The 25,006-nt window shown below is 39.6% G+C and overlaps 3 protein-coding genes across 8 annotated transcripts in view; 2 read left to right on the top strand and 1 right to left on the bottom strand.

Moving 5' to 3' along the window:
- The first annotated feature begins 2,799 nt into the window (after positions 1-2,799).
- dipk1ab (divergent protein kinase domain 1Ab) lies at positions 2,800-11,450 on the top strand. The gene is made up of 5 exons (XM_072390176.1): positions 2,800-3,030; positions 9,750-9,884; positions 9,973-10,080; positions 10,158-10,334; positions 10,420-11,450. Exons 1-5 carry the CDS (start codon positions 2,977-2,979, stop codon positions 11,230-11,232), a joined length of 1,287 nt encoding a protein of 428 aa, XP_072246277.1. The 5' UTR covers positions 2,800-2,976; the 3' UTR covers positions 11,233-11,450.
- Positions 11,451-11,669: 219 nt separating this feature from the next.
- Positions 11,670-17,485, bottom strand: LOC140312364 (large ribosomal subunit protein uL18). Its single transcript, XM_072390178.1, has 8 exons — positions 17,386-17,485; positions 16,831-16,900; positions 16,624-16,739; positions 16,179-16,313; positions 15,739-15,941; positions 12,741-12,918; positions 11,966-12,054; positions 11,670-11,827 (listed from the first exon to the last, which is right to left on the bottom strand). Exons 1-8 carry the CDS (start codon positions 17,386-17,388, stop codon positions 11,728-11,730), a joined length of 894 nt encoding a protein of 297 aa, XP_072246279.1. The 5' UTR covers positions 17,389-17,485; the 3' UTR covers positions 11,670-11,727.
- Positions 17,486-19,945: 2,460 nt separating this feature from the next.
- evi5b (ecotropic viral integration site 5b) overlaps positions 19,946-25,006 on the top strand; it is a 37,321-nt gene continuing 32,260 nt past the window's right edge. For 3 of the 6 annotated variants that reach the window (XM_072390174.1, XM_072390171.1, XM_072390168.1), the window contains exon 1: positions 20,915-21,141. The gene's annotated coding sequence lies outside the window, so the exon portion shown is untranslated. Of the gene's footprint in view, positions 20,264-20,912; positions 21,142-21,689; positions 21,709-25,006 lie in introns of those variants that run through there. The other 3 variants (XM_072390169.1, XM_072390172.1, XM_072390170.1) reach the window with 3 other exon arrangements.

Raw genomic sequence — 25,006 nt, 5'->3', positions numbered from 1 at the left:
CAGAAGATTAAATGTCTTTTTGTTGACAGAGCCTAGTCTTGAACCAGCAACCTCAGCTATCAAAGTAATGAAGCTAACCCCTAGACTTCATCTACCAATAGACAGGTCAAGCCAGGATGAGTTTTCAAACTATATACATACAAATCCATCCCTGCACTGGCAAGAGCTTGGTAATATGGACAACAAGATGCAACACAGAACAAGATGCTGTCTAAGAGACAGCACATGCAAAGTGTGACTATAGTAGCAGTTCTTGAGGAACAGAATGTGCTTTCCCTGTGTGTGCAACCAAGCTTTAACAGAAACTTTCAATGTGTAACCCTATGTGACCCTAATGTGTAACCCTAATTCAGCTGCAAGCAATAATGCGAAACACAATGTTATACAAGTCATATATTTTGCATTTACTTGCACTGAAATTGTTGCTCAATTTTCAAGTTTTTTTTAGAGGTGGGTGCTAAAGTCATAGTGATTAGGAAGTCATTAAGAAACAAAAGGAAAGCCAATAAGAATTGTCAAACACCAACAGAAATTGAAATACTATGAAATATAATCTATTGAGAAATAACTATAAAAACACTGACGAAAAATAAAACTAAAACAAAACAGGATATATTAAAGCAAAGGCTGTTCAAACTTAACAAAAGCAGCAGCAAAAGCATTCAAGACATGGAAAAGTAAATCAATTAACTACACTATGTAAAAAAAGTCATAAAAATGTTTCCACGTGTATTTATTATTTTATTTTCTTTTACATTTTGCCTGTTCTTATTTCCAAGTTTAATCTTCAATTAATCCCTCGTTATATTTTCTCATTCACTTCTTTTACTCCTTTCCAGGTGCAATATTTTTTGTGAAACTCCTATTAATGTATACTATTCCTCTGTATGCCAAAGTATTCTACTATCAAACATGAGGACATCTGTCAGACAACTAAAGCTTTACCAAAATTGGGGCATGCATCAAGATTACAGACTACAAACATGTCTTGAAGACATAAAGACCTGGATGCCTCAGAACTGTCTGCTTCTAAATTCAGACAAAACTGAAGTCATTATCTTTGGACCTGAGCGCTTCAGTGAGAAATTGTCTAGCTAAATAGTTACTCTAAATGGTATTTCTTTGGCTTCTTGTACTACAGTGAGGAACTTTGGAGTTATTTTTTACCAGAATGTATCATTTGATGCACATATAAAACAGGTTTCTAGGACTGCCTTCTTTCCCTTTCGTAATATTGCTAAAATCAGGAACATCATGTCTCAGAGTGATGCAGAAAAACTAGTCCATGCATTTGTTACTTCAAGACTGGACTACTGTAATTCTTTATTATTGGGCTTGTCTGAATAATGTCTCTGAAAAGCCTCCAGCTGATCCAAAATGCTGCAGCCAGAATTCTCATGAGAACTAACAGGAGAGATCATATTTCTCTTCTCTTCATTGGCTCCCTGTTAAATTCAGAATAGAAATTAAGATTCTTCTCCTCGTATAGAAAGCTCTTATGGCCGAACTCCATCAAATCTTAAAGATCTCACTGTAAGATATTTTCCTAACAGAGCACTTCACTCCCAAACTGCAGGTTTACTTGTGGTTCCCAGAGTTTCTAAAAGCAGAATGGGCGGCAGAGCCTTCAGTTATCAGGCCCCTCTCTTGTGGAATAAGCTGCCAGTAAATGCCCGGGAAGCAGACACCCTTTCCACTTTTAATACTAGGCTTAAAACTTTCCTTTTTTATAAAGCTTATAGTTAGGGATGGCTCAGATGGTGATGAAACATCCCATAGTTAAGCTGCTATAGGCCTAGCCTGCTGTCACACCTTCCTCCCTTCACCCTAACTGGTTGAGGTGGATGGCCACCATTCCTTAGTCTGGTTCTGTCAGAGGTTTCTTCCTCTCCACAGTCGCCTCTGGCAAGCTCAGGGCGAAAGATTGGACTGAAGAGAAGTTTAGGTGCAATCTGCTGGTTTCCTTAGCTTTTCAAATTGTTTTTGAATTGGCTCTATATGAATTAATTGAATTATTTTTTAATTAATTAATTGGATTTCATTGGATTATGATTACAATTAATTGAACAACAATTGGCTTGAATTGGACTATTTTATTTAAGTGCCATGAGATGACATTTGTTGTAATTTGACGCCATATAAATAAAACTGAATTGAATTGAATCGATGATCCCATAGCACACCAGCCAATCCACAAAATAATGACTGAAATAAGTGATGGCACTGTAATATGTCACGTGTTTCTGTTCATCAAAGGCTGTATTTACCTCCTTTTAAGACCTGGTGATGTTATGATGGTGATTTCTTGATACATACAACCTCTGAATTGAATAAGAGCATAATTTTTTTTCACTGGTCTGTACATTACTAGTTTCCACAATGCCTTGTTACTCTAAGAGAAGGTGTCTTTCAGAAAAATCAGTAGACGTTTCTTTGCACTGAAGAGCAAAATAGTATTTATCAAAGCACACACCAATCAACAAAGTTAGATGAAGACTAAAGAGCAGTTTGAATCAGTCGGTTAAAAAAAACTGCTGTGGCAGTGCAGGTGAATTAAAAATATTTGTCTGTTTGCTCTTACAAAACTGAAAGATTTGTTAAAGGAAACTATGCGCCCAAAACATTCACATGCAACATATCAGCTCATGAACATTTATGATTTCCTGAGTAACTGTGGTCCATTTGCAGTAAATGAAAAACAATGATTGAAAAAACAACCAACCCCCCCCCCCCCCCCCCCCCCCAAGAAGTGATCTTGGCTCCAGATGAGTCTGACTTTGCTGCCGCTGGCAGAGCAGCTCTGTCTGCTCCGTCGCTTCGTCCGAACGCACATCCACAGTGTTGTTGATGGGATCTGTCATGTTTTCTGTATCACAGTTTCTTACGGTTTGCTCACCGAGGGTTGTCTGATACGAATGTGGAGTGTGCGCCGAGTTAATTTCGTCGGCAGCGGTCGTGAGATGTTCTGCGTCTGCCATGGCAAGAGGTCTGTTTCCATGGGGGTTCTTCAGAAAGAGTCTATACATCCAGGTAAGCTCGCGGGAGAATCCTCTTCACTCTGGTGTCAGGTTGATATCCACTGCGTCTAATAAGCATCTGCTTCCATAAACTGGACTGTGATACATGTTGGCTAAATAAGCGATGATGCGGCTGATCACTATTCCAATAATGATTTTTTGTTGTTGTTGTTGTTTGTTTGTTTTTTAGCCTTTAGACGCGTTTTGTGTTGCTCGTGAATTGGTGGCAATTGACAGAATAATCAAGAGATTTCTCAGAATGACTCATAAAGTCACTTGATACTCGACGGCTGCACGGGAATCAACCATCATCCGGATTCCGGTTGCTGTAGCAACTACTTCCATGGTGTAGCTGGTGCATCATACATTTTAAAGAGACTGTTCCTGACGCTGTAAAAGTTTACCATCACCTTATATGGCATAAATAATTTGATTTCGCCATAGTTTTGATTTGGAGCTGCTTTTGAGCTGCCTGTTTGTGGAAAAGTATGTTTCAATACAAAATTTGTATGAAGTCATACGCCATCCCTGATTGTACTCGTCTGGAAAACTGTTGGAGAACATTATGAAACAGTTTGGATGTGAGTGAAACTAGGTGATGTTCCCTTGGGTTTCTTCATTTGTAAGATTAAGCAGCATGGGGGAAGTCCCTTCAAGGACATGTGGAGATCTGCGCCACTCAAGTGTAGCATCCACAAATTTTATTTCAAAGATAGAAACTTGACCATGAACTCTTTGGCTTTGAAACCCTGCTCTCTCCTTCAGACTATTGTAACTGATGATTTTTTTTTCATTTGAGGCATTCGGCTGAAGCATTTTGAGTCAAAGCAGTTACATCTCAGCTGCTGCTGCACACTTCTTGTGTGTATGCACATTAGGGACAAAACTGTCAAGTGCAGTGAAAGGAGGAAAAGACAGCCTGTCCCCAAGGACAGCTACAAGCATCGTTCAGTTTTCTAGGCCATTCCAGCCTAACAGTGACAGTTTAAGAGGTGTCATTCAGTGACCCTTGGAGGGAGGCTATTTCAACATTTCCACTGAAATACAAAAACTGAAACAGGGCATTTAGATCCAGTGCACATTGTGTTGTATTCTTTAAATTTGGCCATCGGGAACACATGACACTGTAAAAGTATACATAATCTACAGATTAATTCATACTGAGGGGATGCTTCAAATATATATCAAGGTAAAGTGGCTAAAAAACTTATCAGTTCAAAACAGTAAGCTCAAATTTAGAAGCTTGGCTTTAAATATCTATTGCCATTTAATACCTTTTTGTTTTATGGCTCTGTTTATGTCATCAGTTACTGTAATACTCTGAATTTTTCATTTTCAGTCCAGGATGCTGTAGTCTTTATGTATCTACTGTGTAAATTATAAAATACTAAGCTACTTGATATTAGATTTTTCTGTTTCTATCCTCATTGCAGACCAAACCACTGCTGCTAAGTCTCATGATGTTTCTTGATGTTTACATTTTCAGCTTTCTATGTGAACTGTGATGACTCAGGTCAGTAGTGTTTGTGGAGACAGTGTGGTATTGTTTTTCCATCTGAGAGTCTGAAGGAAGCAGCGGGAAAGCACGCTGGACTCTTCTGTCAACTGGTTCTTTCCAGGACCTTTTTAGCTGGGCCACTCTTTATATGCGCAACATAAAGCCGACATATCCATAAAATGAGACGGACACCAAATAAATGTCTTCCCCATCTTTTGTTTCTCTGCTTTCAGACCTTTCTTTGCTCTGTACAGCAGCCCATTAAACGGCATCCTCTGAGGGATAGATTTATAATCATACATAATGGATGAGTGGTATACAGGCTGCAAAAACCAAGTGTCAGACAGTAATGTGCTGCTAATGATCAGCTTTAATCTCCTCTATGCCTCAGTACTTGAACATCAAGTGGTGCTTTGTAACAGTACAGTATGTCCTTGATTGCTTGCACGTAATTTCAACTGAACCTTCAGGGTTGAATACAAAGTTCTCTCACAGTTTGAGGGTTAGTGCAGAGGACGGAGATCACCCAGATAAAGACAAGCTGTTTCCGTTCACCCATCTCAGCATATGTCTACAGTTCCCACTCAGTCTCTAATTAATAGCTGTCACAGAAGCCACAATCAATACTGCCTCATTAGCCATGTTTGTGTAATTCTCTTCACTCACAAAGGGTCAGTATATAATCCCATGGATACAAATGCATTGGCTAGAGCTGCAATGAAAGCCACAAAAATATTGATTACAAAATACCCAACTATGTATTTGTTTCCCCCATAGAACATTATTTCCATAATGCTTTTGATACATTCCATCTACAGAAAAATTGATTCGAGGTACACGCAGCACTTACTTGTGTGACCAGTGCTATTATTATTGCAGACAGTCATGGTCAGATTTGTAAGTAAACCAATCAATAGATACAGCAGGAGAAGTCAAACTCATATTACAAATGTTGAATAGATTATCAGCACCAGATCTTTTTGTGTTCCATCTGCTGATGGTAAAAAGGAACTAACATACAAAGACACTAAGGATGCACCAATTGTGAAATTCTAAAATGATACTAATGCGCAAATTGTCCGTAGGAGTGAGTGTGAGCGTGCATGGTTGTTTGTCTCGTTTGTCTCTATGTGGCCCTGTGATGGACTGGCGACCTGTCCAGGGTGTACCCCGCCTTTCGCCCGATGACTGCTGGGATAGGCTCCAGCCCACCCGCTACCCGATTAACGGTATAGAAAATGGATGGATACTAATGCGAAAGATCCAGTGTAAAACATATGCCAAGTCAATGATGCAAGATTGACTCGCTGTGGCGACCCCTGATAACAGGAGAGGCCAAAAGAAGAAGAGGATACTAATGTGAAAGATAATAATTTGGCCAGTACTGATTGTTTCTGCCAGAAACTATTAATAACTAAAGTGTTCCAGCCCTTCTTCATGTTTTGAATTTAGTATTTTATACAAATATACCATAAAACTTTATCTTGATCTTTCATGTAAAATGTCTTTTGTGCTTAAAAAAATAACTGTTTCCCAGGCCTTTTAGCCCGTTAAGCCACTGCAAACTCAATGACTCTTCAGTGCTGACATGGCCTGACAAGAATTTGTTTCGTACCAAACAAAATGGAATGAGAATAAATCTTGTCAGTCTCAGGCCAAAGCCAATGATCTACAACCAGGACACACCAGGTAAATATCAGCTGCTGCCATCAGCTTATGTTATCCTTTTTATTTGTTTAAATGTGCTGCACACAAGGTTTGATAAAATATTTAAAATGCCAATAGGCCAATTGAAGGACACTGAGCTGAATGTTGGCTGATATCAATTTTAGGTCGATACATCTGTGCATCACTAGAAAAGTACAATTTAAAAAGGCTTTTAGAAGGTATGTTAGTGGATCACATTTAAGGATTTTTTTGTTTGTTTTACGAATGAATGAATTCCCAATATACCAACTGCACATTTTGCACTGTACATACGCAAAATTCTTTAATTCAATTCATAATTGTTCAATATCACCACTAGGGGGGAAACAAAGTACTGATCCATACTGCAACTTTAGCAGAGAATCAGATTATCATGCTTAATGTGAAATCAGTGTGATGACCTAAACTACTATCACGGCACAAAAGAGGTAAAAGGCAAAAAAATAATCTTTTTCCATGTCTGGAGTGCATGTGAATTATCTGCAATCACATGAACTGCATATTTCACTTTTGCATTGTCATAACCTAACAACACGCTAATGTTGTTTTTAGTGTGATATGCTGCCCCCCAGAGGCTAGAAAACTCAATTCATACAGCTTTAAAATGGGTGGGAGTTCCATTTGGAAAGATTCAAATGATGTACCTGCCTTTTATTAAAAAGTAGAAGCTGTTTTTAAACTGTTGTTGTGGAGGGTCAAAGGAAAAATATGTGCTTAGTGTAAAAGGAAAAAAAACAGGTGACTGAGTGAGATAGGGAGACTTATGTCAATAAATTAACTGGAAATTAAAGCTGCTGAAGGTAGTGAGTCCATCACTGTCAAACACAGAGCAGAAGGCATCAACAGACTGAGCAGCAGCACTGCAAATGAAAACAAAAATGTTACTTTTCACTAATGCACTCCAGTTGGAGTAATGTCAAGATGGATGGAAGTAGACTGTATCTTCTATCAGCTGGGGAACTAAGAGGAAAATCAAAACACAAGATAATGAGTATGGAGTCACTTCAAACGTTCCACACACCCCACCACAAACATTTGCTGTGCTTATTAAGCATCTCCTCTCAAGGAATCGCATTAATGATGTGACACTGGGATTCAACTCAGTGTGGACCCATTTTCCATTCAACTTACCGACCAAACAAATAGGCCAAACGATTTGAAATAAGAGATGGAATCATTGAAATTCATCATATTGTGCTTGTCGTGATTTTTACTATAAAATACCTCAAAACTTTTCTGTTATTAATGGTTCCAAGGGGCAACCAAGCATGGAGGTAAGTAGAGTCAAATGCATCTAATCAATGCCGGTTGGTTTATATCTTATTATTCTGATATTTATTTTTACAAAGAGTTATTTGAGAGTTTACTTTTCGTCTTCACAGGTACAAAACAGTACAGTATCGTGGAATGTTAGTGTTTTCTCACCTGTTGCACTCTCCCCCCTTATCTTCTAATTAATATAGCTTCCTGTTCCTGTGTTGTAAAAGAGATCACTCCTGCTGACACATACACAGAAAACTATCACATGATAGTCTTTTAGCACATTGTTTTATTTTACAACCTTTACCATTACTGTCTTGATTTACTTTCATCTGCTTTTCTCAAAGTATGTGTCTATCTTTTGGATGGAAGGGCTGACAACATTAGCTACTGAATGGAAACTGGAGCAAAGAAGTGCTTGAAAATTAGATACTTCCCTCTAAATTAAATGTGATAGGTGGCTAGAGATGAATGAATATCAATATTGCTCTGTGTCAATAAGGTCCATAAGTACGCAACAGTAGGAGGCAACACTTTACGTGTAACGTCTTCAGAAGAGTATGATATATAAACATTACATGTTTGGAAGTTGTTCCATAACCACCATGTGGCAAAAATACAAATAAGAGTGACCACATGATATATTTAAAAACACTTGACTAATTGGCTACATTTTCACATTAATATGACAGCAAGCCTCAGTTAAAGGTTCTGGGCTGATGGTCAGCAACAATTTAGCCTGAGGTTTATGCCCAAACACACACTGATTTCTTGGATGAGCCGGTACTCCCATCCTGACTGACGCTTTAACATCCGCCTGGGTTACACCAGCTATATTCTTTCCCCTCAGCTCTTCACCCTGTACACAAACTGCTGCACCTCCACCCATCAGTCTGTTAAGCTCCTGAAATTTGCAGATGACACCACCCTCATTGGACTCATCTCTGATGGGGATGAGTCTGCCTACAGGTTGGAGATCGACCATCTGGTGACCTGGTGCAGGCAGAACAACCTAGAGCTCTATGCTCTCGACAGTGAAGATGAGCCCCACCTGCCCCCATCATCCTGTGTGACTCCTCCATGGACACTGTGGAGAATTTCCACTTCCTGGGAACCACAATCACACAGGACCTCAAGTGGGAACTGAACATTTGCTCCCTAATAAAGAAAGACCAGCAGAGGATGTATATCAACCAGCTGAAGAAGTTCAACCTGCCAAGGACAATGATGCTGAATTTCTACACCTTGATCATTGAGTCCATCCTCACCACCTCCGTCACGGTATGGTACACTGCTGCCTCTCAACATCCTCTCAACTGAGAGGGTGATCGGTGGTGATCTACTTTCCCTCCACTTCCTGTACGCTTCCAGGACCCTAAAGCATGCAACAAAAGTTTTTGCTGACCCCTCCCACCCACGACACAAACCCATGCCCCCCTCTGGCAGAAGGCTGTGGTCCCTCCAAACCAAAACCTCTCACCACAAAAACAACTTTTTCCTGCCTGCTGTCAGTCTTATCAACAAGGTTAAAGAGCCTCACTGACACTGACCCACAGCTCCACAGTAGAACTACATTCCCATCATGATAAAAATATATTATCATGATTATTAGTCATTATTTTATGTAAATATTCCACATCCCTGCTGTAAATCTGACTTGCATTATTTTTTACGTTACTTAGTCTTACCTTTATTTTAGTTTTAAACTTATTCCTCTTTTTATTTTCGAGTGCCCAGTTTGTTTGTTTTTATTCTACTACATAAATTTGTTGTATGTGAAAACCTACTTGTCAATAAGATTCTAATTCTTCTGGTTAACCTGTACATTCCCCTTTCCAACCTTCCCATTTTGTTTGTACCTGCTCCAAATTTTAGAGACAACTGACTATGAACAAACAAAATCTTTGAGTTGAATCCCCTTCTTGAAGTAGTTTTACAATCTTTTCCATTGTTTTTAACTAACAGCTCTCTTGTTGGAGTTATGTTTCCTGTCAATCAGGCACTACACACTTATTTATATATTTAGAGTTATACATGTATATGATTTTTTGCCTTCCTTTTTTTCTTCTACACCATTATTATTTTCTAAATATTTACCAAAACAGAATGTTTAGCTATCAAATTAAATGGGTTCATGTCATCTGTTTTCTATATGATTAAGTGATGTTAAGTATGTTACAATAATTCTTCAACCCAATTTGATTGTTAGTTTTAAAGCTGATATTAAATCTGCAGTACTTTAGATCTTTGAAACATGTTGCCAACAGGCCAGATTTTCCTACCTGCACATGAAGTACCTGTTCCTCTCGTGGCTGGCAGTGTTTGTGGGAAGCTGGATAGTGTATGTGGAGTACTCATCCTACACAGAGCTGTGTCGAGGGCATGACTGCAAAAATTCAATAGTGAGTACTTTATTTCCCTTCCAATCATATGGCACTGTGGTTGTATTGCTGTCCCTTTTGTAATATGTCTATTCATTTTTTTTTTCAGTGTGACAAATACAAGAAGGGAGTCATTGATGGCTCAGCCTGCAGCAGCCTGTGTGAGAAAGACACACTTTACTTGGGAAAGTGCTTCACTGCCAATCCTAACAGCCAGGTCAGCTCTTTTTAAAAAATAACACTCCTTGCTAGACTTTTTGATATTGATGCAACTGCTCTCCTTCTTGATTTTAGGTGTATTCAGGGAACTGGGGGGACTTAGAAGGAGTCATTAAGTGCCAGATGGAGGATGCCCCTCACTACAATTTGGGAAGTGAGATAGAGACCAAAAGGGAAGCTGCAGCCTTCAACAAGCCCACCAAGGGAACCTCAGTAGAAAAGTTCAGAGAGATGATAATCAACCACCTAAAGGTCAGGGGGTCTTTGTTCTAATCTACTCTGGAGAGTTCTGAATTCAAAACATTGGTTTGTATTAAAAACGTCTGTTTCTTTACAGGCTAAAGTGGGGGATCAGGCCAACCTTGTCGACCTGGCAACCCAAGTATTGTCCATTGCAGATGCCAATAAAGACGGCCACATCTCATTGCCAGAGGCTCGCTCCACATGGGCCCTGCTGCAGCTCAATGAGTTCCTATTAGCATTGGTCCTGCAAGACAGAGGGCACACGCCCAAATTACTGGGCTTCTGTGGAGACCTGTATGTGATGGAGAAGGTACCATACTCTCCCTTGTATGGGATTAGTCTGCCATGGATCATCGAGATGTGGATTCCTGCTGGTCTGCACCGCCGAATGGACCAGTGGTTCACCCCGTCATGGCCACTAAAGGCCAAGATCTCAATCGGCCTGCTGGAGCTGGTTGAAGATGTTTTCCACGGCACTTTTGGCAGCTTCCTCATATGTGACGCGAGCACAACTACTTTTGGCTACAATGACCGTCATGACTTTAAGGTGATGGATGCGCGGTTCATCGTTCCTGAAGCAACATTTCAGGAAATAATTAGGCAGCAGCAGTGTAGTGTGGATGAAGATTGTCTCCATGGGGCGGACTGCCTCACTTCTTGTGACCTCACCAAGCATCGCTGCACACCAGAGGTCACGAGGCCGAATTTGGCAAAAGCTTGTGAAACTCTCAAGGATTATATTCTGAGGGGTGCTCCATCCGATGTGAGGGAAGAACTGGAGAAGCAGCTGTACGCTTGTATTGCACTCAAAGGTTCAGCAGAACAAATGGAAATCGAGCATTCCCTTGTTCTGAACAATCTAAAAACATTGCTGTGGAAGAAAATTTCTCATACTAAAGATTCCTAAAATTATCAATCAGTACAGCACATCAACAATTCTGCTTCCATAAGCTTCTCTAAAACAGACAATCTGTTTCATTGACACATTCCACCTCATTTATGTAAATGATGCATTGTGAGGTAGTTCTACAGCTGTTAGTAAAGTCATGATAATAGAAATAATAGAAAATATAATAGAGATAATTACTGAAGCAGTGAAGAACCCCCCCCCCCAAGGCAAAATAAAATTTGACTAAGGAATCTGGACTGTCTGTAGTAATTTGTGTTGCTTGTGCAAACCATTAGTCCAATTTCACAGACTCACAACCACTGTTACAGATTCTAAAACCATTCACAACTCAATGATAGTATGAAGTCACTTAAAAAAAAAAAAAAACATTTCCAAATACTTTTCCAAAAGTTGATTATCAAAAACAATGTGGAAAAAAGCACACCAGAGCAGACTCCTTTTCTATATTTATTAGAACAAATTTCTGCATTTGGAATAGAGCAGATCGACGCCTCAGTCTGCATTCTCCTGTTCCTGAGCCCGGAGGAAGCTGGCCTTCTTCTGAGCGACACGGTCTTTCCTCTGGGCCAGAGAAAGCTTGGCACGGTTCCACCTGCGTCACAAACGTATAATTGGCACTCGCTATAGTAATTAAATGCATCAGAGGTGTTGAGAAAAATTTGTTCCGACAGGGGAGAGGGAAAAGAATAGCATCAGTGTCAACACAGAAACATTAAAACTGTTCCTTTACCTCTTCTTCTTGACTTCTTTGGGAGGTTTCTTTTCATGAACGGGGTTCTCGCGAATAGCAGCATGAGCCTTTTTGTACATTTCCTCAATCTGGAAAGAAAAAAAATTCATGATCAAAAACTGACCTCACATTTGAATCTTGCTTTTAAAATACATTGTTCAAATTATAAAGCAGCTAAGCTGAACATTATCAGAAGTATTACATTTCTCTTGCAGGTGTGGATAAATAGTAGGTTTCCATTATTGTCGGCATAAAAAAAAAAAAAAAAATAAAAAAAAAAGACTTATTGCTGTCAATATTGAGTCATTTTCTACATAATACTATTCAGTCCATGTATCATGATACATATATTCAACCAACATGGCACAATGCCATTTCTCCAAGCTTGACTGTTAAGAACAAATTTAGTCCAGAGTGAATGTTGAGATTCATAAATCTAGACTTTTGTGTCAACAGCTGTACCTTGTGACACGCAAGCCACCCACACACAAGATGCAATGCCGTTGGCTCTATTCTGAGACTTTAAAAACTCGTATAACAATTGAGTAATGATTTTGTAAACCATTTAGACCACAACTTAGTCTGAGAAGCTGGCTTCTCTCATTTAGAACTCATTTTTAGACCCTCATTTAGACCTTTATTGTGCAAAGGAAATTAAAACATAACTACAACTACACCATGTTCATAGATCAATGGAAGACGACAATGATGATCATTTCTATACAATAGTGGAAAGACTAAAAGGGTAATTAAATAATCCACAAAGAAGACTTGCCGAATCTGGGGCGACTCCGTTCTTGATGAAACGGGAGAACTGCTTCTTGTAGGCATCCTCGTCTTCCTCCATCAAGTAGCTCATGTACTCAGACACGTTGATGCCCATGATGTGCTTGCGGTGGACCTCGGCGTTGAACTCCTTGCTCTCGGTATCATACCCAGGAAACCGCTTTGTGCTGCAGCATGTTGCAGAAGAAAAAATAAATAAATCAAAGGAAGCTCCGGCGAAAACTCTCACATCAATGTCAACCCTACTACATCAGATTTTCACGTAGGGACCATTCGCGCTCACCATTTAGGCTCTTCGCATATTGGCAGAGGGCAACGATACAAACTTGCCAGCTGTAATCTGTCCAAACTCTTTACGAAATAGAAAAAAATAGAAGCATCATGATGGCTGCTGTGCATCATGAGTGGACCAATAAATTTGCTAAAATGCTAAGAGTATCCACATGCAGAACACATCTTAAAGCCAGGTGTAGTAGGAACACCTTGCATATATTTCACATTAGAGGCCCAGCTGATTAACAGCATTTTGTCTTTCAAATAAAAAGACATAATTAAGAAATGTTGCTTTAAATTCTTTTAAGCAGGGCAGCAGACCACTTAGTCTTATTTTGCAAATAGTACAGATGACTAGCAGCACCATAAAAACTGCAAAAAGTGCCAAATTAATTTCTTCATTTGTTCAAATGTATTGATATGTATGAAACAAGTAGGGAGTGACAAATGGCGTGTGCATGTGTGTGAGAAGAACTAATTAGAGGCTATGACACTCAGTGGGTCTACATGATGAGATTAACTCCATTATAGCTATAGTTGGGTTATGCTCCTTATCTGAGCAAGGGTAATTATCCTTGGATATATGGCGGTGAATGAATCGAATCACTGGCACAAAGCATGCACAGTACATCCACAGTACGATAGGTAGTGCTGTACCCATTTCAACTATTGCTAATAGAGTCACTTCCAGTTGACCTCTTCAACAACAAAACTAAGGCATTCGAGAAAGATTGTGAACAAAGAGCAAGATGAAGTTACATCCATCTATATTTAGTTTGTGATGAGCATAGTTATGGCACAAACTCGATGCACAATGGTGCATTCACCATCGCGTTGTTCATTTCTTTCCGACGGCAACAGTAATACCGTCTCCTTCGACTTCTGGGTGACGATCGCAGAATTTATTTTTAACATTTAAAAAAATAAAAATAAAAAAATTCAAGCATGCGCAGAATGAGAATCACGTTATCTCGGGGTCTTACTTTGATCGCGAGTAACCCGATCAATACGTTTTCTTTTTGTTAGTTTAAGGCGTCTACATGACTTAGTCTTACTGTAATTTAGCCATTAAACCGATGGCACTCATGTAATCCCAATGACTGAATCACAAATTGTTGCAGACAGTATTAGGAATCAGCAGTGCACGCGTCAAGAGTGCTTGACTGCAACCTTTTAACATGAGACGCTCCTAAAGCACAGATGCGTGAAGCCAAAACAATGCAGGGATGGATGCACTGACTGAGGTGTGAACAGTCGATTTAGGTGATGCATCTTAATTTCTGGTGATGTTCTGAATATTTTCAGCAGTTAACACCGGTGCTACCAGCTGAAACAAGTCTGGAGTCTTCCTATAAAGCAGCGATGTCCTCATTTTCTCTTGCGTTTTTAACTCAGCATAGTAGTTTCCTGTACTGCAGGGCACTTCAGCCCATCCAAAAGTGTCCACTCCCAATTAATGGTCAGTTCATCGTAACGCAAGATAATGGAAGCAGAGGCTACAATCAGATCTTTGGAGAGGAAAGAGAACCTGTAGAGCATTTTATAACAAGTGGTGAGCTCATAACAGACCCTGTGGATTGTTCAGGTCTCCAAGGTGAGCAAACACTGTTACTTCACCTGATGCAAATGAAAAATCTTAAGAAATACTCACATTAAATAGTGTTTAGAAAGACACTGGACCAGATCCACAGGCTGACCCAGATATTACAGCCCTCCTTCACACTGAACAGCTCTGAGACAACGTCAGAAAAACACGTATGTGCAACACAAACTGTACGGAAGAGTTTTAAATCTGTAATCAACCAATGAGTACAACTCTGTTCATCTTTGAAACCCGATTCATATTTTCAAAAACTCAAAATAACTATTCCTGTGGTCAATAATAATGGCCGCTGAAAGCAAAAACAAGCATTACTTACACTCACTGATTACCAAGAGCATTAGGTGACACTTATCTATCACAGAAAAGCTGTGATTTTTGCATTTACAGTGACCGTAACCCCCAACTGTATAATGATCTGTACAACTCTGGCAGACAATACAACTCTGGCAGACAATACAACTCCGGCAGACAATACAACTCCGGCAGACAATACAACTCCAACCTTTCTTTCCAAGTCTGCATTTATTTGAGAAACCCTCACCGTCTGACAGGCGTTTCTAATACAGACTTACTATAACAGGGTACCTGCATATTTTAATTTCAACATCAGTACGCTGAAAAAATGAGACAAATTTAACTAAAAGCCGAGTTGTGTTTTAGATTATGCTCCATAAACAGTCCCATTTAGCAGCAACAGTGAGCAAAACCTCAGATAACACAGACTATCATTCAGATTAGTTCTAATTTTGGAATTCATGCTTTGGAATTCATGCAACTTGTACCCAAAGTACAAGTTGCACATATTTGCACAAGTTGGTTTATTTTGGTTTACCAAATATTCAGTTTTGTCTGAATTAAGAAGCAGAAAATTCTGAGTCATCCACGTTTATGTAGCATAGTCGTCACTGTGGAACTTGTGTTTTTCTGGTTATATTTTGTGGTTATAGATTTATTTCTTTTTTAGGTGGTGCTGATTGTACAGAATTATTTTGGGAACAAAGGAGATTATACTGTCTAAATAACCATGTTCTTGTGGACAAGGCCTCTGTTAAAATTATTTACACTTCATCAAACCAAAGCATGTTTGTGCCCAAGATGTCTGGCAGGCTACCTGTGTGGGATGGACAGGCCTCCATCCACAGCACCCTTCAGAGCACCGAACACCTTGTTGCCTGTGGTGGTTCTTGCAAGCCCAGCATCCAGGTAACAGGTGAAAGCGCCTGGCTGACCATCAATGCTCTCCACGTTGAACTCGTCACCCGTCACCTCCACCTGGCCTTCGTACACCTTATCCAGACCAAACTTGTTCAGAAGCTGAGGACAAAAAAATAAAAAATATAATAAATACATGGAAGCCATCTTGTTCAGCAGGCCTAAAAACTCAAGTTTTTACCATTTTAACTTCGCCACAACCCAATTTAAGCAATTTTTGAAGAGCCAAATCTCAACCATAAATCTCTACATAAAACAGGACACTAAAAAAAAAAAAAAAAAAAAAAATCTGCCAACATCAGGAAGCTGTCCAGCGTGTACGAGAAGGTGTATACGTACTCTGCGGGCCACCAGCAGACCAGTGCAGTAGGCTGCTGCGTAGTTCGTCAAACCCACAGAGATCCCATATTTTGGCAGCTCGTGCGAGTAGGCAGCACAAACAATCATGTCACCCTCAATCTTTGCATAGGCAATCTGAAACACATTCCCAAGTACTACATGCATGATTACGGCACAATGATATAACTGCAGAAAATATATAATCACACACGATACACACTGATGCTGTGCTGCAGCAGCCCATGAAAGTCCCAACACCACTCAAGACTAGTATTTCACCATGTTGACATTTACCATATTAAAGTAAACTGGGTTAGTTTTAAAATGGTCGTCCTGACAGGGATTGCAGTCAGCTAAAGCAATAATATCATCTGCTTAACATTTAGAGTCATGTTATAAATCAAGCCCCACTGCTCTGGATGAAAGCAGGTTACCGGATGCTTACCTGGCAGACAATGTCCCTGTTGGAGAAACGGACAATCATGCGGTACTTCGGTGTGTTATACTTGTTCTTGTCTTGAACAACCAGACGTTTGCGAGCAAAGTAGTCAGTCTTTCCCTCTGGTTAAGATACAAACACCAGTTACTTAGTGAGTGACAATCATTACCAAAGCATGAGATACTTGTCAAGGAGCGATGCTGGGTGTTTTACCTCTCCTCCTCCTGAATTTGACCTGGTACCTCTTGAAGTAGGCCTTGTTCTTTACAACTTTAACAAAACCCTGCAGAGAGATTAACCAAATTGACACAACACAAACTGATGAAAATATCTTCACGTCATTGTGTCTATGACAGCTGAATTGTAACTGACAAAACGTAACATTACACCACGCTAAGATTAGCATGCGTAGCCAATGAAAATGGACAGTAAGTGTTAGCACACCTGCTACGCAGGCTTGACAATGTGTTAAATGTTAACGATTTCGGAGAAGAAGGAAAAAAAAAATTCAGGGCAAGTGGGCTTAGGGGTTATCCGATTAATTACTCATGGAAACACTACAGTACAGCAATTTGCGGATAACAGGAAGCATGAACTCTGAGAAAGCTGCGGGTAGGCCACGTTTAAGCAGACCCGGATAGACATTAGCAGGACTGAATCTATCTTCATCGGCACACAATCAGAATGTTTCCACCCAACTGACACCACGCGAGCCCAAATGTATGTATTGGGTATGCATATAGACACATATGAGGACGAATTACAAACCATTTTGCAGTATTTTTGTCTCCTTATGAAGGAGCCCGGAGCCACAGACTGGGGATTGACTCCGCTGCAATGGAAAAAGGAAGATTATCGTGCGCATGCTCAGTAAATACCGAAGCACAGGATGGGCCCTCGCGAGCCCATGCAGCGAAGTATTTACTACTCTGCCCTCTACCGATCTGGGGCGGCCATTTTCTGAAGGAAGTCAACATTTGTTAAACTTTTCTAGGCAGGTCAACAACTTAGAAACTTGTCGTTTTGTCTGTATCATGTATAGTTTTGGCTCTCAGTTGATGATACAGTTTTCTTTACATAAATTGTAGCCTACTTGAACTTTTTACTGTTTTTTCCACCCTATTGCAGGTTTTAACATATCTGTTACTGGGACATGCTGTTGTTTGTTTTTCACACTTTTTTTGTCAGTAACAAGAATGTACACCTTTTCCATGTTTTTCCTTCATTGTTTGCAGGCACTTTATGAAAAACATCCTCAGAAATTAATTGTTCAAATTGTTTATTTTTAACTAGGACTCAAAATAGAACAGAGTCTATTTTAATTACATTTATAGCAACACCAATGAAATCAAATCAATTGATTCCAAATTGGTCCAATTCATGAATACCCCAGCAGCTTAACTATGGGATGTTTCAGGGTCACCTCAGTCATCCCTAACTACAAACTTTATCAAAAAGGAAAGTTTTAAGCCTAATCTCAAAGAATGAGTGGGTGTCTGCTTTCCGGACATATACTGGCAGCTGGTTCCACATGAGAGGGGCCTAATAACTGAAGGCTTTGCCTCCCATTCTACTTTTAGAAACTCTGGGAACCACAAGTAAACCTGCAGTATGAGAGTGAAGTGCTCTGTTAGGAAAATATCTTATAAAGAGATCTTTAAGATATGATGGAGTGGTCATTAAGAGCTTTATATGTGAGGAGAAGAATCTTAAATTCTATTCTGAATTTAACAAAGAGCCATTGAAGAGAAGCTAAAACTGGAGAAATATGATCTCTACTGTTAGTTCTCATCAGATCGCTGGCTGTAGCATTTTGGATCAGCTGGAGGCTTTTCAGAGAATTTGTGGGACAGCCCAATGTTAAAGAATTACAGTAATCCAGTCTTGAAGTAACAAATGCATGGAGCAGTTTTTTCTGCCTTACTCTGAAACAGGATGATCCTAATTTTGGCAATATTACAAAGGTGAAAGAAGGTAGTCCTAGAAACCTGTTTTATATGTGCATCAAAGGATAAATTCTGGTAAAAAATAATTCTAAGGTTCCTGGTACTAGAAGCCAAGGAAATACAATCTAGAGTAATTATGAATGCCTTCCTGAAGCAACCAGTTTTGTCTGACTTAAGAAGCAGAAAATTCTGAGTCATCCAGGTCTGTGTGTTTTTGAGACATGCTTGTATTTTCACTAACTGGTTGGTTTCATCTGGTGTCATCAATAAGTACAGCTGAGTATCATCAGCATAGCAGTGGAAATTGCATAATCCAACAAAGAACCATGCTATGAGCAGGCATTGCGCTGTGTGGTGTCAGGTCTCAGTTTACAAAACTGCAAATAAAACTTGCAGCATGGCTTCATATTACTAACGGTGGATTGGATTCTAATAGGCTTGAATTGGATTGTATCTTTGAGGTGCCTTGAGATGACATTTGTTGTGACTATATAAATGAAATTGGACTGAATTGAATTGAAGTAAAATGAAAATCTACTAAATTGTAATATACTCCATACTTGTCTTTAACAGGGGGAACTTTGAAATGTAGTCAACTGCTTAATGATTGTCAAAAGGAAGAAACTTAGTTCTGCATCACAAAGTATTTAGGCTTTAGTCATCAGGGATTAAAGATGTAGACAGAGGGATATAACTACAGAAACAGGTTATAAATTGCACTGTGGCTTCACAGCAAGAAGGGCTCTGATTTTATTCTAGGCTGGGAGTTTCCTGTGTCAAATTTGTTCTTTCTCCCCATGCCAGTGTGGGTTCTTTCTGGGTATTTCAGGTTCCTCCCAAGATCCAAAATCATGCATGTTGGTCATTTGTTCTTGTCAGGGAAGCAGGATACAGGTGCAGTGATTAAAAGATTACATTGAACCTAGAAATGCAGTACATGATGTGATTTAATTTTAAATATAAAATTTAAATAAAAAAACCTAATAGCTGATTGATTTTAAAAAGTTAAAAAAATCTAGATGATGTTTGTAACTGACTAAAAATGTTCTAACAACAGTCTCATATGCATCACTCAATTTTTTTTCACTAATTTTCAGTCCAGTTCTTAAGAACCCAATGTCTACAGAACAGCTCCAAGAGCCCTCTAGAAAGCCTGAAGAAATATTGCCCATAAAATTGCTCAGTGCTGAGCATAACTATTCACTAGATGTACCAGATTAGTAGGGCTATAGTCACTGTGGTGTTTCCTACAACGTCAGCTGCTTTTCAGTTCCTTCTATGTGCAGAGGAGTGTCCAGCCAGCCAACAAAAGATCTGCGTCACTCCTCTCATGATAACCTGAAAAGTAGGTTTTATGACTGTTTGGTATGTGAATTGAGGCAGTCGGCATAGTTGCCTTTTGTTTCGACATTTTGTGCTGCGTGAAAGCAGGCTTAATTAAACCCTTGTTGGGACACTTTTAGTCAGTTACGAACACTTTATAGATATTTTTAGCTGTTTATTTTTGTCACACATTGAAATAACTTAATAGGTGTTAGGTGAAGCCATACAACAATATTTTTAGAAAGTGATTTCTGGTATTTTTTGTGTTTACCATGAAGACAAAATGGCTTAACAGAAAGAACTCCTTCACCTCCAAGTCAACTTTTCTCTAACAGAAATATATCTCACTTTAATTTTCTCCCAGCAATGAGCTTCAGGTAAGATGTTTTGATGAGCAGATACTGATTGGATAACACACTGTATACAGAGACGAGAATGTTTGCTACAGGAATATTTTTCTACTTAAACATCCTTAATGTACTGGCTAAGTCTAGCTGAACGTAACCTTTGATAAACTGAGATAATATCCAGTCCTATATCTGGTGCTTTGTGTAAAAGATTTCCTTTACTTGCATTCTGTTTCCTGAAATTGGTTGAAATAATTGGTCATATTTCTAAATAACATTTTCCATCAAGTGTAACTACTGAGACAAGCTGGGTTAGAGACCACCATCGTTTTGTGGCTGGACACTAGTTAGAAGGAAGTAATGGGAGATGGTGATATGGTTCTGTTGATCTCTCAAAAAACATAAACCAAGCTGTCCGACAAGGATGTGGATAACTTTTACTTTAACATTAATCCAACTCCTCAAACTCTCCATTCATTCTTTGTGCCATCGATAATACCTCTGTTTGTCATTATTTGGATATTGGATATTTCATTTTTCCTAATGAATGTCATAAGATTTTATGAAGCCTTTGAAGTGCAGTTATTAACTCGGGACACTTGGTGGTAGTGTTGTTCTAGATTTGCGCATGCTCTGTGCAATGTAAACACTTAGGCCGTCATCATCGGTCGCAGACATTTGTGTACACGTATTACGGCTGCATGGGCTGTACTGAAGAGTCAATGGGAACAAGCTAACTTAACGCTGGCTAGCTTTCAAGAACAAACATAGCCAGGCTATCTTGGTTCATATTTATACATACACGCGCAAAGTATTTGCAAGCCAGTCACTTTTCCCCTTCAAAATAGCAGGACAATAATTTCGTGCATGGGAAGCAGGGGACGTTCGCTGGTTAAAAACGAGTCAAGGTAAAGGATGTTCTTAGTTTTTTTTTCGGGGTCTGTCTAATTACTGGAATGGACTCAAACTCACCAAACGACTACAAGTCTTGACACTGTCCATCAAAGTTAATAGTGTGACACTGCAATTAAGTAGCAGGGACTACCATATTTTAACTTATACGCATGGTTTGTCGCAATATTAGTTTTTATTTTAGCTTGTAATTGTTGTAGCTAATGTTCATGGTTGTCTAGAGAACTCATAATAAAGGACTCCGGGTGTCGCCTGCAATTAAAAACACCGTACAACTGAATGTCGAATTAACACTTTTGTTTAAGCTAACTGTTATCTCGTCTACCTTGTCGACGTTTGAGCTTTTCTGGAAGACATACGCTATTGTTGAATTTGATGTTAGATCCCCATTTCATCTTACAATGCAGGCGAGCTATAAAAGGAATGTGGACTTGAGCGGCTAATCCATCTGTCCCCTGTTTGTAGAGCAAAATATTTTGGAAAGATGGGAGTATTATGTGTAGCCTAAGCAAAGGATTTAAACTGCACAACGGGTGGACGTGTGAACGTATTTAACTCAAACTGTAAGTAGAAGGGCGAGTTACAAATGATGTAGTGGACGATGAGCCTATTTTAGTTTAACCTGTAAAGCTCCTGAAAGTAGTGCATACTGGACTGGTTTACTAAAGGACAAGGAAACTCCTGACTGACGAATCTATCTGAGATGTTCAGAGAGCAAATGAGAAGCATTATGTAGGCCTATGTTGTGATGGAAGATTACTGTACATGGCTGCATAAGAATGACATGTGCTGAAACTAGTTTCTGTTGTCTGAATTCAGTTGCTGTGCCACATGTGCCAAATGCTTCTGAAATGAATGCAAAACAACTTTTTAAACATTTTTTTTTTAAGCAACTTATGAGATAAGAGCTAGTCAGGTCAGAGGACACACAAGTCAGTACTTGTTGCTGTTGGGGCAGAAAGTCTCACAAGCTTTACTGTTGTGCCTGGTGTCAGTGTGGATCGGAGATGCTGAACGAAGTAACAGTAAATCTGTCACTAGTAGCAGCAATAGATGGTTGTACATGTTTAGTGTTCTGTCCACCTGTTTGCTACATATTCACAGAATATAAAAATGCATCATTCCCATTATTTAATCTGAACAACAATATTCATCCTAAATGAATGTAATGTTGTTAACAGAAAAAAAAATTGTATTTGCTTTTTATTATATTTTTGTACCAAAAAAGAAACAAAATCAAAGAATATTCATTACGTATCATCACAGTTAATACCTTCTTCTCGTTAGCCATCTGTTGTGCATTTTTCATTTTCATGAGAATGGCAGTAGTGGGTCATTCAGGTTAAAATTAGTTCATCTTTGCAAGCGTTAGTCACCTGGGTGACCTGGGTGAGGTCAGTGTGCACCGATCAAAGTAGCATAATACGATTGTTGCACCTTTGAAATCCTGTAACAATTGGTATTCTTTCATATGACTGCACTTCTCCTATTTAGGACACCAAACCCAAGAGCCAGTTCCTTTGTGGTTTGGTCAACTATGGCAGTATGTCAACATATGGGGAATAAAATGTAACATTATGCTTATTTTGAAGCCCTGGGCTAGGGTTGGATGGTATCCAAATTTTGATACCTTCATGCCGTCTCAACATTTTACCGCGGTATATGGTATTACCATGACTAATTAAAAATGATGACTCAGGCAGCATCACCTGTTGTCAACTGTTGGCTTGTGCCTACACTGTTCAGAAACTGAATACCAAACACTAATAATGAAACAATAATATAATGTGCACAATATTAACAGCTTTTATTAGCAATAGCTAATACAACGGTGAAACAATTGAATTAACATAACCACCAAATTTATGCTTACAGTTATGAGACTATGTTCTGGGAGTCCCAACTCCACTTTCTTCTTGTGCAATGCAGTCTTACATTGCCAGCTGTGTGAAAAGGCCCCGACAATACTACGGCACAGTCCGAGGGCGCGCTCGATTTTTTTTGCCTCTGGTCATGCAATGCATTTGTGACAGCCAGATTTAGATCGTGACCGAAGCGGTTAAGCCACGGTCAATGCAGGGACCTGATGGCGGCAGAAATGTTGGCGGCGTTGGTGGTGGTTATGTCTGAAAGTTGCCAGTCCTGAAGTGCAACTTTGAGCGCTGCAGCAAGGTTGTCCGCCGTATGACTCTCAGGAAAATACGTTGTTTGGAGGCATTTGGATAAAATTTTCCACTCAGTGTAATGGTGTGGACAGTCAGGGACATATATGGAGTCATGTTAACTGACGACCACATGTCAGTTGTTAAGGAATAACTGTCGGCCGCTGACAGCAGTACTTGAACCTCATCACTAACATTAATATATAAATGTGGGACGGCTGTTTGTGAGAAATTTTACCATCCAGGCAGCAAGTACTGGGCAAATGATATTTAAATGAGCCCTGTACCTGAGATTCCCCTCTCTGCATGATCTGAAAATAAAGAAAAAAGAAGAACTTCATGGAAAGTGAAATGGAGGTGCTACTTTCTGAAGTTTAGGCCGCAAAAATGTGCTCTTTGGCAAACGTAAGGGGAGTGGGTGGGAGAGCGTGTGCACCTGTTTGAACAGAGAGTGATCGCAACTATGGGTGACACTGCTCTCTCAGGGGTGGTGGGAGCACATGTGGGTGACTCTGATTACCCCCAAGGTAAATGCCTATGTTTTTGTGTTAATTACAACAAACCTGTTCATACAGTAAGTACAAAAGTGCGCCAGGGAAAAGATGAGGCTAGTTAAGACATTTCACACTTTACGCATGGGGTTATTAATATTTGCACAAAGGCTCAGGATCGACTGACACAGTCCCAATTGGTTGGCCAGCTCCCTCTGGAATGCCCCGGTTGTTAGGAACCCCAGTGTGCACATCACCTGTGGACACAAGCAGCGCATGGCTCCTCATTATGTTGTGCTCCAACGCCGGCCGCAGCTCTGTACACAGTTTCAGGAGTATTGCCCTCAAAACGGCTGATGAGCCAGTTACCATCATGTGCCAGCAAATCCTCTCTGTCCCTGAACACACGGTTTCTTCGAATTGCAATGTCTTCTAATACTGCTAAAACAGCCATTATTTTTAATAGTATGCATTGCACCACTATGCACATGCTTTTATATCCACTCGTGTTATTGCAGACACATGGGTGTGTTAATTGTTCATCAGTGTTAATCGTTCATGTGTCTCAGATGTACACATCACTCAGTCTGAGGACAAATTGTGCTCACATTTATTTATTATAACAATTTCCCAACATCACCTCTAAGTCGCCAAAGACTCAACAGCTGTAGAAAAGTGCGTACACCAGCCCTGGAGTTGGCGTGAGGCACGGCACATTTCCACAGTCATTTCGCTCTTGATATATCTGATCGTTGACGTGACAAACTGTGTACCCCACTTTTTGTGCGTACGCACTCTTTGTACATGAGGTCACTCCTTTTCTCTCTCCTCCACGCTGTCACATGATGACTTCACATTCATAAACTTTATCAAAAGTCTCCAAAAGCAAACTACTGTGGAAGTAAAACTGAAGATTCATTCACATGTAATATATACTAGACATAGAGTCCTTTTTAGGCATTGCATTAATTATATCTTTGATTTAATCATTATCTCCTATATAAGTGCATTGCAATTTTTTTTAATGTATTGAAACTGATACCATTGCTTTTAAAAGACACCGCCCTTGTACCTTATTACCGCCCAGAAGCAATTTGTTTGAGGCTGAGGGGGTTCGTCAACTTTTTGGGGACAAGCCCAACCCAACTTAGAAAAAAATAAAGATTGCTTTCTTTTAAGAGTCAGCTGACATGTTTCCATTAAAGTAT

Source organism: Leuresthes tenuis, unplaced genomic scaffold, assembly GCF_036924035.1.
Source record: "Leuresthes tenuis unplaced genomic scaffold, fLeuTen1.0.hap1 SCAF_7, whole genome shotgun sequence".
NCBI lineage: Eukaryota > Metazoa > Chordata > Actinopteri > Atheriniformes > Atherinopsidae > Leuresthes > Leuresthes tenuis.
This window is presented reverse-complemented; position numbering and strand designations above follow the sequence as displayed.